The following is a 19,197-nucleotide window of genomic DNA, read 5'->3' on the forward strand; positions in this document are numbered from 1 at the left end:
ATGATAATAATGATATCTATTATAATAATAATGGAATAAGATGTAAATAAACCAAAACAGAAAGAGTTCTAATTTAACTATCATTTTGCCAAATATTATCACAAGTATGAATATAAATAAATCATATATTATTATATTAAATGAATAAACATGTCCCCAACTTGCATTCTGTCCCAACTTTTTATCCCAACTGGTTGGTGCAGAGTCATCCATTTTAGCTCGAGGCAACAAGTTTCTATGTTTGAACCTGCTGTTTATTCTAAATATGTCTGTGCTGTTTCATTTTCCCTCCCACAGTCCAAAAACATGTGTGTTATCTGGTTCCCTGCCTCCCGCCCACAGTCAGATAGTACTTGAACAGTTTCCAGCCCCCTTTGGCTGACTTTAAAATAAAATGAATTTAGTCAGTAAATATGTACATAATTGACTGTTAGGCTGATGTTTTAATGATTAATTAACCTTGTTTATATATGAAAAGGTCTAAATTGTACCATTTTAATATTTAAATAAAACGTAACTCTAGCAAATGTTTAACAGTAMAAATTAAATGCTGAGGTTGTGTTTGAAGTTTTTGAGGAAGCTTCCCCCTAAGTATTATTAAAAACATGATCAAAACCTTTTTTCTTCTAATGTATCAGGAGACTTTTATTGCAAAGCTTTTTTGAGCTGCTTTTGTGCCCACTGCATTTCAAACAAGTATTTGATGTGCTCTTGATATTAGGTGGCCTTTGGTGACGGGAAGAGAATGTAAATGAGCCTGAAAATGCAGCTGAGGGAGCGTTAGTGTGAAATCTATGGAAACTATACCAGGGTGAATAACAGGAGTTTATCAGCTCTAAATTACAAGGTGCAAGTGATGATGAAGCTCGCTGCATCATCAGCACTTGTACCATATAATTTAGTTGGAATTGATGACAGATTTACTGTAATTAAAATCAACTCAGCGGAACAGCTAATATAAATCTTCCTTCTCTAAATCAATAAAAGTGGTGATGATCTTCCACTTTATTGACCATTTTACACCTCATCATGGCTACAGTGGGTCCTGGAATTTGATATTAGTGTTTATGGTCTTTTGAAGGTGATATATTTGGGATGTGTGTGTTTTTGAAGACTCTTGGAACCATCAACTTGTTGTGAAATTCATGTTCCCAGTGTTGTTAATTTTTGTTAAAAACCACAGACATGTATCTCATAGATTTGTATTTTTTTAGGATCAAAAATACTAATGAGAAATTTATAACACAAATAAAAAATACAAGCAAATATTATGAAAATAAATGTTGAAAACAGAGAAAAAACCAATTATGCTGGTTTCAATTAAATTTTTTTGTTTTTTTAAATTTATTTTTTATTTTTTAGCTCCAGTTTACATTTAGGATAAGTTTAAGGACCGCTTGTATTACATTAAACCAAACTAGAGAGAGAGAGTGTGGTTTTTTTTCTGCAAAAAATGCAGCATGAGAGTTAAATGGATAAATTATTGACTGAGCTGTTAAACTTAAAACAAGCAAACCAGACCATGAAGAACATTAGCTAAAAGCTAAAGTTAGCAAACTGTAGCTGAAAGCTATGCTTAACAAAACTGTAGATAAAATTGTAAATTTGCAAGTAGCTAAACCTTAAAAGTAGCAAAACGTTAAAAAGCAACACCATAGCTAAATGCTACAGTTAGCCCCACTAAAGCTAAAAGCTCAAAATAGCAAACTATAGCTAAGAAAAATTAAAGCTTAACCTATTAAGCTTATTAATGCTGCCAACTAAAAAGTTAAATGAATTTAAATAGTTGTTAAAAATTAAATGTAGCCAACAGTTAACTAACAAACCAATTTCTAACATTAGCTATTTAGCAAAACTGCAGTTAAAAGCTTTTATCAAGCTGAAAAAGCTAAATAAGACAAAAAAACACATGCTAAAGTGATACATTATTGTTAAAATACAGTAGTGTGGTGTAAGCAGAAGTTTGATTGTGACAAATTGTGCAGAATATAAACTGTATATATATATATATATATAATGTACTGACCAGCGATGATGAGCACTCAAACTCTCTGCTGCTCAAAACTGACTTGTACAAATAACCTAACTTTATCCAATATTTCACATAATCAGGGCTGTTTCAGACATTACACATTCTGAGTTAAAGCAGGGAGGTCCTGTCAATCTGAATTGTTTGCTTTATGAAACCCATGTTGATCCATTCAGAAAATCTGTGTTCATCTCTAAAACGACACTGAGAGGAATTTTGTAACAGCTGTTGCTTATTCATTAATAATCACTCATTTAGCCTACTTGTTTTCCCAAAGACTCTCATTTGCATTTAGCTCTCCTGTTCTAATCCCAACGACGTGCTGACTGCAGGCGGAGCAGCTATCCATGTTATCTCACAAAATAATATGAATGCAGCAGATCTATGGAACGAGTTTACATCCATGTTTAACCTGACTGTGATGGGGTTAAAGCTGGAAACTCTGCTGACAAAGTAAATAAAATGTTACAACAAACCAGGATGGAAAAACTGACACAGGTGTGGAAAAAGGAAAAAATATATATATTTTTTTCTTTTTTGGTGTGCTGTAGTAGTGGAAGTGTAAAAGCTGCTTAGACACTTTCTGCAGAGCATGTAACCCCCCGCAAAGCTTTTTGCACCCGGTTCTTTAATAATGTGTCACAAATCCAGTTTTTCACTAAGTGCCAGTGGTGGATTGTGTAACTGTGTGAGCGAGTAGGTGGGAGGTTTACCGAGTTATTATGGTGGCAGTGTTGATCATATATTTAGGATTTCATTCCACATGCATGTTTGGCACACACTGATCTGTTTCATATCTGTACAGAGTTTTGTAAAATAAAATAAAAACATACTTTTTTCAGCTCTTTGAAGCACAGCAGTTTTTAACAATTCACTCAGATGCATCACTTTACAGATGAGTGATTCTCAAACGTTCTTTCTGCTGTCTTCAGCTTTGACTTTAGTCTTTTGTGGATTACATGGTTAAATGATGCACTGTCAGCCTCTCAAACCACTCAGGCAGCTTTTAAAGTGACGAGTCTGCTGTCAAATATAACATCTGAGAATAGAATACACGAGGTGATTTGTGTGTGTTATTACACTCTTATGATGTAAGGAACGCGTCAGCTTGTGTTACTTTTTCAACCTGTTTTAAGTTCGGAGTTATGCAACTTTTATTCAAACCAGCTATAAGTCATGTTATGCTTATTTAACAAATGTTTTAAGGGTTAGAGTGAAAATTATCTCAACCTGCTTGTGGAAAATATTTTTTTTTATTTAAATGGTACAGAAAATGTCTCAATTCATGTTCAGTCAGCTTCAATGGGTTGTATGAAGCCAGAATGACACTGAAGAGTATTTAAATTAAATTTGATGGATAATTAAAGATAAAGCTACTGATACAGTGTTTTAAACATCTGTTTGCTGTGTCAGTAAGAGCTGAAAAAATATTTTTTATCATTATCCCTGTTGAGAAGATGATTTTTTTTTCATTTTTCTTTGTAAAACTTTAGCAACATTTTTTTGTAAATAATCAGATTATTGAAGCTTGAGTCTGTTAAAGGTTTTATTTAAATAAGGCAGATAAAATATGGGTTTTTCTTCACTCTGCACCCTTTTCTTTCATAGCTTGATTTGTTTATTTATATTTCTACTATATAGATTATTTGGTTTTATGAATGAATGAAATAAATTTTTTTAAATTTAAAATGGAAATTTATAGCGACTTTGATTAGACAAGAATATTTACACATTTTCAATTATTACATAGAAATTTCAGCTTTTTTTTACTTAAGCAAAATACTAAAAACCTGTAATGATCCATTTCTGGGTTTGGTTTGGTATTTATCTAAAAAAAACTTTAAATCTTGCACAAATAACAAATAACAAATCCCATGTCAACGTGAAAATATTTCTTTGCCTCTTTATTGCTTGTTAAGATTGACTTTGCTTCATTTAGGTTTGAGTTTCATCAACTTTAGCTTTTTTGATTTTAGTTCAAAATATGAAACATTCATGTTMGAGGCTAAATATGTGTTATTATACTGCTTTGTAGAGCTCATACGCGAAAAAAAAAGTATGCAAAATGTTGCCAACAAAGAAAATAGACATTAGTTAATGATTCTGCTTTTAGTCAATTAAACGTATAAATCTTAAACAAGTGGGTTTTGTAAAAATCAAATCTGATGGAGAGTATACAAAGCAGCTGAGACCATTTCATATTGTTACCATGAAGCTGCAGCTCTGCACCGTCTGAACAGCAAACTGACCAATAAGATCATCTCCCCTTAAACTGCATGTCGTGTCTTTGAACTTCCCTCTGCACGGCCACAGTCGACACACAGATTAACTGAACTGCCTCCTTCAAATCCCGGCCAAGAGGGATTTCAGCGTTAGATATGGTCCGGCTGAACAAGGATCTTGACCTTTTTCCCTGCTGCTTCCTGCTGTCACTCAGCGCGCTTACACAGCATTCACTGAAAACGTTGCCCCAAATTCAGCTCTCTGCTTCTCTGAAACGAATCTGAAAAGCTGAATTCTTTTGGTAAAACTTTTTAAACTCCTATTAAAAGAATCAGACTTATTTAGATAATGAAATACCAGCGAAATGCAACTATTGTGTTGACATCTGTTGTGATTCATGCATAGTTAGCAATATTTAGCTGGAAGAAACCAAAAGATTTAGGACTAATTTCTCAGTTGATTGCTTTTCTTCTCCTTACTGAGTGGAGCTGTGCAGCCCAACTGTTTCTTCACTTGTTTTCTGGCTCGTCAAGTTTGACTTGCTGGCATTGGGAGCGTGGAGGACAAAAGCATTTTCTACTTTCCCATCACTGAGAAGTTGCTTGGAAGATGGCCATTAAAGTCATTTATAGTCACTCTTATGGTAACAAGAGCCTCATAATGGTTTATAGAGTGTAGAATTAGTGCTTGAAAATGGTTTATCTTTAAGTTTAAATACTTTGAGAGTTGTGAGCTGAAAAAGTTTTTGAATTTAACATGAATTTGACTCAAAAATCAAACATATTGGTATTTTAGCAGTGCATGTGTCCGTCATGTTGACCTAAAATAAATCACTGTGTTTTCTGCTTTCGTATTAGTTTAAGCCAAACAGAAGGTTTTATGATACTTGGGGCTTCAGATGGGAAAATAAGCAGATCTAAAAAACACTAAGAAATGTAATTACATTTTAATCTTATACTAATTTGGCTTCATGAAGAAAACAACAAATTCAAACAAATTGTATAAAACATTTAGGCTGAGTCCCATTTCCTAGTTTTGAGTGTCTCTTTGGCCCTTTTCTTTTAAACACCAAGGGTTTATGGTGAAATATTTCCTTAGAAAACATGATGCGTCCCCCCATTGTCACTGATTCATTTGATGAACGCAGATGCGTCGTGCCTCTGCAGGAGTTTCAATCTGTTGTGTACATGTGTTCTGGCCCAACACACAAAGATTTGTCATCTTATCAGCAGGAGCACCAGCAATGGAAAAAGAAAAGGAGAAAATGATTGTGCGCCATTCACTGAGCACGCACAAAGACTCGCATGTCCTCTGAAATGTTGGAAAGAAATTAAAATCTTTTTTGATTGGTTGTTGGGATTATAATCTCTGCAGTCTGACACAACAGTTACATATGTGATAAAACGATTACTGTACACGATTGCATCATGTTTCTGGTTGTGACAGCATGATTGAGTGCGCAACAGTAAATCTAATCACATTTCTTATATCGCCACCAGAAAGAAAGTATGAATAGGAAATACATTAAAGGGATCCATGATTAGTTGTAACATTAGACTTTATTTGATAAACATTTATTTTAACTGTAAAATAAAGACTGTAAATAAAGCTGAAGTTGTTCTTCCATGAAGCAGCTCTGTTGTCCTCCATCCATATTTTCAGTTCCAGGCTGAGTCATTTCTACCTTCTCCTCTCTGTCAACGCTCTCTGGTTTCATTTAAAAGAGTCGATCRTCAGATATTGTCCAAGATTAACCTTCAGGGTGGATATAGCTCGCTAGCAGCCTCGGACAGAGGACTTATCCACGTCATCATTTACCCAGAATGCTTTGCGTGTAAATAAAATGGCCCCGTCCGTGAAATATATTTTTACACATTTAGTTTAAAAATGATAAAAACTAAACAAACATCCTACAATATTTTACAGTCGTTATTTTACAGTTAAAATATACAGTATGTTTATCAAATAAAGTCTAATGTTACAACTAATCGTGGATCCCTTGAATAGATTGTTCTCTAATAAACTCATTGAGCCTATTTAAAGTGTTGTAATGTGAACAGAACAGAACCTACACCTCAAAGCAGGATAATCAATGAAATTGTCCAGGATTGTGTGTCATTGTGGCTCAATATTTTCGCCACGAAGGGTTTAATTTCCAGCTGAAAACGGTCAGTTCAGTCAGTATGACCTACCTCGTCCTGCATACATTTCTGACTGAATCAGATGGAAAGCAGTTGCTCATTTAGGGAAACAAAACATGTTTTGAATTTTTCAGTGCAGTTTTAGGAGCTTTGGGCCTGAGGCCAGCTTTGTACAGCTCGCTGTAGAGTGCTCTTGACTGACAATTTGAATCTAGAAATGTTTTTTTTTTTGATGCGATTGGCCAAAGGCTAAAATCTAAACCCCACTGGATCAAATTTAAAGGATTCAGTTAGATATTTTAACCCAATCGTTTTGAATTTGGCTATTTAAGGCTGATGGTGGCTCACAATGAATTTTTATTGTCGTAAAGTACATTAAAATAAAAGCACTAGACGTGCTGTGCTGAGATTTGTGTTTCGGATCCTTTGTGCGTCCTGTTGCTGCGTTGTTTGATTGTCCTGCTCCAGAGTTTTTGCTGTGATTGCTACATTTATGTATGGAGAGATATATATCACAATAACTATCAACATGGACACCAGAGTCCAACAAAGTTTCTTAACAGAACAGTAAAAGTGTAAATTATAGCCGCTGCTGCTGCAGGGTTAGGGAAACGAGCTGAGGACATCTCAGTAAAGATGGATGACGTGACGTTCGACATTTATTCCCATTACTCAAAATCCAGATTTTTGCCAAATTTGCAGCAACTGGCTATGAGACAAGCTCCTAACTGCTCTCTCTGGCTGTGGTTGCTGCAGCTGCTGCTTCTGATATGGTTTTAGCTCGGGACGGGAATGTATTGGTGTTTGCATTTGCAACATAAAAACAGGTAAAGATTTAAGTTTGTAGTCGTYGGAAGAGAATTTGCAGCAATTTCTCTGACGCAGATTGATCTGGCAAAACAACTTTTAGTAATTTACCTAAAACAAAAAGGGATTAAACTGAATCTAGTTTATTACTTATTACTTTTAAACACTTATGTGTTTGTGTTCATTGGGGGACTTAACAATTATTTTCATGGTTGACTAATCTGTTTATTATTTTGTGGATYAACCAGTTACTGGTAGTTGATTATTCACTTTTTTATCACAATGTCCATCTGTGCTTCCTGTTCCAGCTCCAGTGCACATCTCAYGGCTCACACCTGAAAATGTCACCCTGTTATGTCAACAGGATGCACAAGTTCCCATGGAAAGTTAAAACAATGACTCATAAAACAAACTATTTATGCATATATGAGAAATTAAACCCCAAAAATCACCCATAGTTTTTTTTTGTGCGTGGGGGTTGTTATGCACAAGAGTAAATTTTGACAGACYTTTTTTAAATGTACAAATAAGTTKCAATATTTTCTCATACATGTCTGAAATATTGTCACGAGAGATAAATTGTTTAAATTTTATACGTTTTAAGCTCAAAAACTGAGGGTAGTCATGTACTCAGTCATATTTTACATGAATAAATACAGTAAGCTTAGCTTAGTCACATGTATTTCTCACATTATTGCATGTGATCATAAGAAAACTGAAATTAAATCCAAATTAAACTGCAAATAGTCTTTGAAACAAACAGCTAATGAGCTAAATTCAACTTTTTTGCACTTCTAGCCTCCAAGTACAAAATGAAATGTGCTTAACAGCTAAAAATATGGATGTGTCCCCTTTAAAACTGATCTATAGTCGCATAAAGACAGGTTACAGATTCCTCCCAGCAGAAAGCTTCATTTCCGGTAATATTCATTTTGATGTTGCAGATTTAAACAACCCTTGCCCCCTCTGAGAGCAGCCGTACKTTTTTTTCTGAAGCTTCCCTGACAGCGTCCTGGGCGGCCACAGCACATGGTGTTGTTGGCCATTAATTAGTGTAAAGCCCCTCCACCCTCCACCCCCCACCCTCCCAGCATGTCAGACGTGTTTATTTTGCACAACAAGAACAATTAAACAACAGCAGAGGCAGCCTCATTTGAAGTCCTTCCTACCTCCTCCGCTGGCTGGAGACGCAGCTCAGCAGACACCTTGCGGCACCCCGCTGCTGCCTTGTAACCTTCAGTGGGTGCCTTGAAATGCATTTTGTTGTACGTAAGCATATTATCATAACCAGGAGCCCACGCTGCCACCCACCTCTGAGCATCTTTGAAAAGCAAGGTTCCGTCATGAATATCAAAGACACTGAGGTTCATTTAGTCGGGGGGGGGGGGGGGGGCTGTGTACGGGCCACCAAGGCACACTGATCTGAATCTCATTTGTTAAGCTGTCCATCCTTATCTGTCAGCATCAGACGGTGCAGTTTCTCTCTTCCCGCCCCATCCTGCTTGTCTTACTAAACGGCAGGGATAGTTGGACGTGTTTGACAACTTAGACACGCAGATAAGAAGCTTTTATAAAAGGCATGTGTCTAATTTTCTATGTTTTATAATCCCCTGTATGTTCCTGAAAAACCACAACTAAATGCTGATTTGACTCCCAAACTAGACATATACAAACATACAAAACTTAGATGTCTTTTCAGCTCAAGTCCAGCATACAAGGACTTATTGTCCCTCTTTTCATGAACTTGACAAAACCCCACACTCCTAAATTGACAGCTAATCAATTTTACACTCGTTGATCTAAATTCTGGTGTGGTAGTAGCTGACAGTCATTCACAGTACATACTCAAAGCACTAATAGATCACACAAGCTACCTTAGGTTTGAGTGAAATAGCTACAAGTAAATCTCAACTAGAGGAGCAATGATACAGAAAATTTACAATTTGGTTCAGTTTGAWACTTTAGTTCCCCAGTTCAATATTTTTTCAAAGCAAAAATAGAAATGTCCACACTCTTCTTAAATTGTATATTATTGAAATGAATTATGAACATTTGTTTAACCTCAAAAGTTCAGTTTTTAAATTAAATGTTGCTGAAACAGCAGGTATCTCAGTGGATCTGCGCTCCACAATTCAGCCTAGGCAGAGTAGTCGAACACAGATTTACTGAGCCTTCAACACAGAGTATATCCAGAAAACAAGCTGATAAAATAAATATTAATCATCTGTTTTGTTCCATACATAGTGTGTGTGGAACCTAAAGCACTATATTTAAAGGTTCGATACAGATACATGTATTGTTGCTCCCCTAATCTCAACAGATTTTATTCTAAAGCATGAAAGGTGGTGAGCAATATGCATTCCTTTAAGGACTACTGGACTTGTATCATTACCATATAAAATAAATAATAACGTGGGATTACAAAAGATATAAAGGTTTTTTTCCATTGAAAAGAAAAGCAGAATTGTTTTTTTTTTTTTTTTTGTTGTTGTGCTCTGCAGGACCAACAGCTGGATTGCATTTCCTTATCCTCCTTTACTTGTCTGTTTACTGTGATGTATTAACATGAACCAGCATCATTTCATTAAACTCTCTAATTATAAAGTAATATTTGACAACCTCCTCCCTCCCCACACCCCACTTCAGTAAGTTGTAGCCTCATTCGGGTCCACCTGTTTATGATTGCTGTCATGTTTATTAGGTGGGATGCTGCTGCAATGTGATCCCTTATTAAATTAAATTAAAACTAATCAAAAGCAGTATTGGGCCGCAGAGACTGAATTGGCTCGCAATCCCATCTACTTAACATCAACGACCCAGAGTGTGTATACGATATTGGTCTCAGATTGCATACTGTCAGGCTGAAAATTGGCTGATCAGACATATGAGGATTATTGTTTTATCTAATACAGCAGGTCATGGTGGAAGAAAAGCAAGCCTTTTCTTGCTTTTCAGCATCAAAACGAAGGCTTGCAAAGTCTTCATTTATGTCAAACATGGCATGAGTACACAACGATGCATCAGTTCAGAAAATCTGCTGTATAATTGGCTTAGATGTTAATAATAAGAGAGGTGTTAAAGTAAATAGTGGTGTATAAAAATCTGTTTACCAGTTAATGTGCTTTTGCTCATATAAGTAGTGTCAATATCCGATAATACACCTACAGTTGTTGCGCATGACCTTCAATCATTCAGTGAGTATTGATGTTTTCAGCGCAGCGTTGAGATAAAAGCTTTGATTCTGTAGCGTCACAGATGGATGGAAGACGTCTGAACAGACGATCGCTGGTTTGGATCGTAATGATGTTCCGCTTTGTCGTCTTTAAAAGTGTTTCTGCAGCTCGCCTCGTGTTAAACAGGCTGCATTTGTGTTTTTATAGTCTTGTTTACCATTCAAAGCACTTACTGGTGCAAGTGAAATCCATGCATTCGTATAGCAGTTTGTGTGCTTTTTCTCTGTCAAATGCACACTTGCTAATGAATGCATCAGGGACGCTGCAGAGCTCACTATTTTAAGAAATGTTGCCATCACGCTCTGGATTGAGAAGCTGGTGGGAGGGTGACCTTCTGAAGATTTTCTGGCCAATGTATGGTAATACATTTGGCACCTTTTTAGGACCTTTTCTGGCACCGTGTCAGGAATAGTAGTCCTTTTGAGAACCAAATCCCAGTCCTGGATTAGGTTCAGAAGGGTCAGTTATGTACTGTGGGGGGTTAGGTTTAGGGTAAGGGCAGGGGTAAGCTGTAGAAATGAACGTAAGTTGATACATAGTCCTAGTAAGGATAGAAATCCAAAATAGTGTGTGTTTGTGTGTGTGATGACGGTTTGAAAGCAGTTGATAAGAAACATCAATCATGGAGCTGGGTTGCCAGTTTGCGCGATGCTTGATTGCATCAAAAGTCTCAGTTATAAGTGAGGTTGGCTGTTCACTTTCAGATGGGTTTCAGTTTATCAGTTGAGTCTGTGCAGATCAGTGTGGACGCTTGGTTTCGTTGGGCTTTTTATACGGCAGCCGTTGCTGACTGAGAGTTGTCAGTCCTCTTGAACATTTTCAGACGGGTTGTCGTTTAAATACACAGGCTACAGTGGAAAACTCTTGGAGATTCTTAGGCAAATTGGCCATGTTGAGGGTGCAATTAGGTTTCAAAAGTGTTTGCTTATTGTCTGTAATGGACTGGAGGTTTTGTGAAATTTGCCATGAAAATAAACTGAAGTTTGTATCTGCTGTTGCCTCTTTATTAAACTGATTCACTCTGTAAACACACCAAAACTTGCAGGTTTTCTTACTAAACTGTTTATTTTTAATAAATGTGTTCTCTAAACTGCATGTTTTATTAAATTATTCAAGAGGATGTTCTTTTTAAAATAATAATTATGAAGTTCACTAAATTGGATGCCTGATAAAATACTCTGCCCATATCACTGGCCTTTTTTTAATAAGAACCCAGCTCAGAGTTCACTGGGTGCAATTAGAAATCTAGTTGTGTAAATATAACAGTGTTTGTAATTGGATATGTTTTGGTTAGTCGCTATGCCGCTTCATAATTTATAAGTTGGATCACTGCTGAGCATTTTATTTATAAATGCTGACAAGCTGCTGGGGGGAATGGTGACATCCACAGTGTGTGTCCTTTCAGATCATCGTGAACTTTTTTTAGCCAATTTAGTAGTTTGATGTGTTTTTCCCTCTACTTTGACACAATAGTAACATAAACATTTCAAATAGAATTAACTGATTTCCTCCTTCGACTCCTTGGTCATCCATAAATTTATTTAGCCTAGAAGATTCTGTGTTTGCGTGTGTGAGTGTGCATCTCACCACATGGAAACCCGACATTGGGGACCAACATGACCAGCAGCCACTGCTGGCAAGCTGCCCAGTGTTGGGTTTGTACTCATCATTTAAAATGAGCCAAAGCCGCTAAAGGCTTACCATCGGCTACAACAATAGATGTTACCCCAAAGTGAAGTCAGAAATGTTATTACTGTAGTTTTTCAAATCTTAACAACACACAGCTGGAAAAACTCCATGTTTCATTCCGCGGGCAGAGATAGCGTTTGGAAAAACAAGCAAATACAGCAATCTAAGAGACACTTGGTGACTGATGGTGGCTCGGACCAATTTTTCCTCAACCCAGAGCTTTTCCAAAGATTTTATTTTCAATTTTGTTTACCAAGGATACCCATGGAGACTTTGGGCAGTCACTTTTAACATGCATACCTGTTACAGTTCAGGTGTTTTACAACAGAGTAATAATACCTGTTTGAATAAATTAAAATGAATTTTAACCAGACTGATAAGTCTGAACTGAGCCAAAACCAAAGTGGTTTGCTGCTGGTTTAAGGTGGAACCTCACTGTGCTACATGCAGTGGGTATACAACATAAAAATTGAGTCTCATAAATGTCTTGTGACTCCCACAGCTCAGTGAGATACCTGCAATGACCAAAATATTCCTAGTGGTTTACGCAAGCGTCATTTTGTAAACATTTGCATAGCTGTTTGTTTGGCAAGACATAATTATTCTGGCAAAAATGCTGTATGACCCCTGCTGGTTGTACCTCACTCACATTTGCACWGGAGGTGCTTTAGCTAACTGCTGTAGCTTTTACTGTCACTGCTTGTAAATAACCCGGACCACCTATATCGGGTAGGCCGGGTCCTTTGAAGGACCCAGCCCCTGAATTTTGGACACAGACATTGTTTCACAAAACCCCACATTAAGGGTTCTAAAATAATTAAGCATGTTTGGTTTATGATTTGATTTAGTTAAGAAAAAGCTTTTAAATCTGTCTAAACATGTTTGGTTTTTCATTTTATCTTATTTTTCTCACTTCATGGTTAAATTCCCAGCAGCGCTCTAAGCATCTTTTGTCTTTTTCTCTCTTTCCCGTCCTCCAGTGGTGAGTCAAAACTTGGTGACAGACAACGTGGCCGTGGTGGAGGGAGAGACGGCGATCATCAGCTGTCGGGTGAAGAACAATGATGACTCTGTTATCCAGCTGCTCAACCCCAACAGACAGACTATTTACTTCAGAGACATGAGACGTAAGTGTGATAGAACTTCCTGTCTGCGATGTCTTCATCATCGCCCGCTACAGCAGAGAGGTTGATGGGCGATAATGTTTCTTGTGCTACGTGTGCTTGTCCGTGTCCTTTACCATCTCAAAGCTGAGGCACAATATTTTGCCATTTGTTTGCACTAAAAAAATTAAATTTCTTACAAATTTGTARAAAGAAGGAATAAACCAACAAGTCATTATGGATCTGGTGTATACAGACAAATATAACTAAATGCACCATAAGAGCAAAGCAAATGTTCCCATTTTAAAGCTGCTCATTATCATCCTACTATTCATTTGCATGTTCAAGAAGCTGTGTTAATGTCAGCCTACAGGTTTGCAGGCAAATTAACAGAGTGAGGTTTACACAACCTGACAAGCATGTTCAGTTCTCAACAAGTTAACTTTAATAGGAGCAACTCATATCCCTAAACATTTAATGACCTGCTGTGTGTTTATTCTTATCCTGCTCAATTATTGTGTCACGGCTCTAATTAGCCAGGTTTAGCAGGACATGTTGCTTTTTGTTTGGATTCAGGCTTTTTAAATTGTTTTCTGACACCCCCCGCCCCCCTGTGCAGAATGTTTACCTCCTGATACCCAATGCAGGATGAATCAGTAGTGTTGTTTTAAGCCTGAAATGGGAAAAGTATATAGATGTGGTGCTTATTGTTTATTTTTGCTTCCAGCATATTCTGTTGTTCACACACAAGTAATCTGCATAAGCAACGTTCCCACTAAACATATCTGCAACTTTATTACATTATGACTTGTTTGCTGAATAGTTAGAAACTTAATCTGCCCACAATTTACCAAACGTTCCAGTAAACCAAACCTGGCTGGGTTAGAAGTGTGAAGGTTTCAGTTTGTTTTGCCATCAACCCTGATGCTAAAACTCAAGGTTKTTTCGGTTTTAATCACTTCTAGAAACAGTGCAATCAATGCAAAAACACAACAAAGCTTGTTGTTTAGGCTGGTTAATCAAAGGAACGAGTTAATTGTGTCAGCTGACTAGCATGAACTACATTACTTCAGTCTCATTTACCTGGGGAAAAAAAGCCGTGACACAGAGCTATTTTAGCTTGTGCTCATTGTTCTGCTTCTGTTCCTCCCCCCGCTGTGTGAGCCTGTTTATCTAACCTTCCTCCCACACACCGGGCACGAATCAAAGATGCACTTTCTTACATTTGAAGGAAAACACAGCGTTGGATCAGAGAAAGAAAAACAGAGTGTTTATGAAATGATCACATGCCTTCACATTAATATTTATGAAGCATGGTTTTAATGTAGCAGGAAATCTAAATAACAATTTAGCTCCATCCTGGTTCATTTTTTTTGTTTGTTTTGATATAAAAGTTTAACTAGAAACATCTGCTTTGTGCAAATCAGCACAGTGATGTTTTTACATCCAACCAGTTGAGTGTGACAAAACGCTAAAGATGGCGCAAAGAGTGACCTTATTTCAGGACACACTGTCCTGGTCATTATATAATAACAAAAAACTGTGTTGGAGTAATTAATTAATTCCAAAATGTATCAACAAATACAAGCACAACTTCCAAGTTTTATCCATTTCTTGATCTTTCTTATGTTCTAACATTTGGTGACGGGATAAATGGCTCTTTGAAGGGATCTGGATCTTGAGGAGCTGTTTGTTTCATAGAGCCGTTCAAAAGAGCTGTTCGATTTTGAACGAGTTACGTCATCACGTAGGGAAATACATGATGACATCATCACGGTACGTGGGTGGAACCATGTATTTTGTAAAGCTGAAATCTCCTCCCCTTCCCCTCTGAGCTGCTGTACTCAACCGCTCTGCCCATATTTCTTGAAAAAGCAAAGCAGGAGCAGTTGTTTCACTGTTTTCAGGATGGAATAAAGATTATATTGGGAATAAAAAAACTACAAATGGCTCTTTACTGCCCGCAATATGGCTCCTATCATTTTTTGTAAGGAGACGTTCAAAAGGTTTGAATCGTTTGTGAACGTCACATTACAAACACTTCTTCATTTGTGGAGAACAAGTCTAGTAAAATAAACAGACATTTCTTTCCTCAGTGTCCTTCTCCAGCTCCTCGGGGATCCCAACCCCCAATTTAGACTGCGTCCGCTCCACTACGACCTCCACCGTCAAAACATACCCATTTATAATCAATGAGAGCATTTAAACTGCCTCCACAGGGTGGCACAGAAGTCAGTCTACAAAGATCACAACAGGAAAAGGAACGAGCACAACATCTGTATTTCAAAATAGTTTAAAAAAGATGGACTACATTTAGTCGAAATCCTAGTTATATTATTAAATAGATGGTTATATTTATACATACAGCGGGTAAAATAAGTATTGAACACGTCACCATTTTTCTCAGTAAATATATTACTAGAGGCGCTAATGACATGAAATTTTCACCAGATGTYGGTAACAACCCAAGTGATCCATACATACAAAGAAATCAAACCATAAATGTCCAGAAATGAAGTTATTTGTAATAATGTCGAATGGCACAGGGAAAAAAAGTGTTGAACACATGAAGAAAGGGAGGTGTAAAAAGGCATGGAAAGCCAAGACACCAGCTGAACTCTCTCAGTAATTAGAAAGCAAGCCTGCCCCTTGTCAGTGCAARTTAATATCAGCTGGTTCAGTCCCAAATGATGGCCAGGTATCACACAAGAACCATCTGATGATGGGTAAAAGTAAAGAGCTCTCTCGAGACCTTCACAACCTTATTGTTGCAAAGCATAATGATGGCATCGGTTACAGAAGAATGTCTAAACTTCTGAAGGTTCCAGTGAGCACTGTTGGGGCCATAATTCAGAAGTGGAAAGAACATYATTTCACCATAAACCGACCACGACCAGGTGCTCCTCACAAGATTTCTGACAGAGGAGTGAAAAGAATTATCAGAAGAGTTGTCCAAGAGCCAAGGACCACTTGTGGAGAGCTTCAGAAAGACCTGGAATTAGCAGGTACGATTGTTTCAAAGAAAACAATAAGTAATGCACTGAACCACCATGGCCTGTATGCACGCTCACCACGCAAGACTCCACTGCTGAAGAAACAGCATGTTGAAGCTCCTTTAAAGTTTGCTGCACAATATTTAAACAAGCCTGTGAAATACTGGGAGAATATAGTCTGGTCAGATGAGACCAACATTGAACTGTTTGGATGCCAGAATACAAATCATGTTTGGAGGTCAAATGGCACTGCACATCAGCCCAAAAACACCAYACCAACAGTGAAGTTTGGAGGTGGGAACATCATGGTGTGGGGCTGTTTTTCAGCATATGGTACTGGCAAACTTCAAATAATTGAAGGAAGGATGAGTGGAAAAATGTACAGAGACATTCTTGATAAAAATCTGCTTCCATCTACCAGGATGATGAAGATGAAACGTGGCTGGACATTTCAGCAAGACAATGAGCCCAAACACAAAGCCAAGGAAACTCTCAGTTGGTTTCAGAGAAAGAAACTAAAGCTGCTGGAATGGCCCAGCCAATCACCTGACCTGAATCCAACAGAAAATCTATGGAAAGAACTAAAGATCAGAGTTCATAGAAGAGGTCCACGAAACCTTCAAGATTTGAAGACTGTTTGTGTGGAAGAATGGGCCAAAATCACACCTGAGCAATGCATGCCACTAGTTTCTCCATACAGGAGGCRTCTTGAAGCTGTCATTGACAACAAAGGCTTTTGTACAAAGTATTAGATAAATTTCAGTAAGCGTGTTCAATACTTTTTCCCTGTGCCATTCCACATTATTACAAATAACTTCATTTCTGGACATTTATGTTTGATTTCTTTGTATGTATGGATCACTTGGGTTGTTACCAACATCTGGTGAAAATTTCATGTCATTAGCACCTCTAGTAATATATTTACTGAGAAAAATTTTGACGTGTTCAATACTTATTTTACCCGCTGTACTGTACATGCTGTACAAATGTATCATTCCGTTTGGGAAGCAGATGGTAGCATTCAGTGTGTAGCATTTGCATGCATACAAACCATTCAAGTTTTATTTCGAAATTTGGATTAAATAAAAGATAACAACGATGCAGTTTCTACTGTTGTTTCTGGTCCGTCTTCCACAGAATGAATTAATTTGGTCTTACTTCCACATTAATCGCTGGCTTTATTGCACAATCTAGTATTCCCTGCTCATGCTTCTCAGAACATCTCTGTGCTTTGCAATGAATGGCGGCAACGTGTGTGGCAGACTGGAGCCATGTGCGGTGTAAATCCAGGGTAAGAAGTTATCAGGTCAGAAAGGGAAGAAGAGACCAACAGAACCACATCAAATGCAAAACATAGTTGAAACTCTGGTGATCTCAAATCTGACTCTGTCCTCACCATGACAGCTCAAGATCCTGTCCACAAACACCTCAGACAGCACCAGAGACAAGAGACAGCCCTTATTTAGACCAACACACAAAAAACCCTGAAAAACTCCTGCTTCCTTATTGTAGCCACTAGAGAATTYGTGCCTGCAACCAAAAGCCTAAACTAAAATTATTTTTTATAGTCTTCACCACAAGGGTTTTAGTTTAAGATAGTTTAACAAAGTATCTGAGTAGATTAGAAGCATTGGAATTACCAGCATCTAAGCTTTTAGCAGCTGCTGGTAAAGAGCAGCAAACCAGAGTATAAAGGAAGAAAAACAAATAATGATGGCCTGTTTTGCTAAAGATGCTTCTCTACCATTTGGAAGTTGTTTGTTGGTATTTTCGTAATTTCTAAAATAATTACTAACTAAATCCTCATAGATAAATAGATTTTCCCCAATCTTTATTATCTGATGTGCACAATTACGTCTTAATGTTTTGACTTCTTTCTTTCTTTTTCATCTTTTCTTTTTTTTTTTTTTTTACAAAAGTTGAACACAAACAAATCGTCCATGAACTTGTCAAGTAGAGACTATGGTGAGGTGAAGCACCGGGTACATTTTCAATCCACCCCACACACACACACAAACACACTCACCACTTTTCAAATGCATTGTGAAGCGTGCCTTACAAGGACACGTTTATAGAATACCCTCATGCGTACGCCAAACAAAACTTGGTATTTATCTGCCGCTGTGCCGACGGAGAGCCAACTCCCACAACGCCAGCTGTCAAGGGCAACCTGTTCTCCTTTGACGGCGTCTCCTTGATCTCCTGTGATCCCTTCTAGGCATCTTAGCTGCAGCTGCACAGCTTCATTATGACATAACCTCCAGTAGGAAGCTTCCAAACAACATTGCTCCCTTCAACATATCACATCTGCTATTTCAGACTGAAGCCACACTGCTGGATTTGATCAGAGTTTAGGTAGAAAGCAAGCATGTTTCAGAGAGCATGAAGCAGTTTTCATGCTTACCATGTGACTATTTTTTTCAGTTTATTCACGATAAAATCAGACTTTTTAGGTTTTTTTTTGTTTGTTTGTTTGTTTTTTTTGGTTTGCTCTTTGTTTCATTCAACCCTGTCTGAACAACTTTTCAAATTAGCTGTTTACATAGAAGTATATTAACAAAGTACATTTAATTTGGTATAGTATTTAAGTAATTATTATGCTTCCGTACTTGTCCCTGATCTTGATGGTCCTTTACKTTATATTTGTACTGTATGTTATATACCTCTGGCCACAGTTGTAAAGTAACTAAGTACAAATACTTTGTTACTGTACTAAAGTAGAAATTTTGGCTATCTGTACTTTACTTGAGTAATTATTTTTCATCCTACTTTTTACTTTTACTCCAAACATTTTTACACAGTTACCAGCACTTTCTACTGCTTTCATTTTTTTAAAAAGTTAAAAAGTAGAAAGTCATTTCTCCCACTTTGTTTTGGCTTGTTCGTGTTAAAAAATACTATCCTAAAAAATGTATATTCAGTATAGAGTGAATTTAATTGTAGAAGTAACAGATGTATAAATGTATACCATTCTGATAC

General features: G+C 37.2%; 1 protein-coding gene across 8 annotated transcripts in view; it reads left to right on the top strand.

Annotated features, from left to right (window-relative positions):
- cadm1a (cell adhesion molecule 1a) overlaps nt 1–19,197 on the top strand; it is a 394,751-nt gene that overhangs the window by 287,079 nt on the left and 88,475 nt on the right. For all 8 annotated transcript variants that reach the window (XM_014003965.1, XM_014003966.1, XM_014003959.1 and 5 more), the window contains one exon: nt 13,103–13,249. In XM_014003965.1, coding sequence (XP_013859419.1) covers nt 13,103–13,249 — 147 coding nt within the window. The remainder of the gene's footprint in view (nt 1–13,102; nt 13,250–19,197) is intronic.

This window comes from Austrofundulus limnaeus, unplaced genomic scaffold (genome assembly GCF_001266775.1).
Source record: "Austrofundulus limnaeus strain Quisiro unplaced genomic scaffold, Austrofundulus_limnaeus-1.0 Scaffold21, whole genome shotgun sequence".
Classification (NCBI taxonomy): Eukaryota; Metazoa; Chordata; class Actinopteri; order Cyprinodontiformes; family Rivulidae; genus Austrofundulus; species Austrofundulus limnaeus.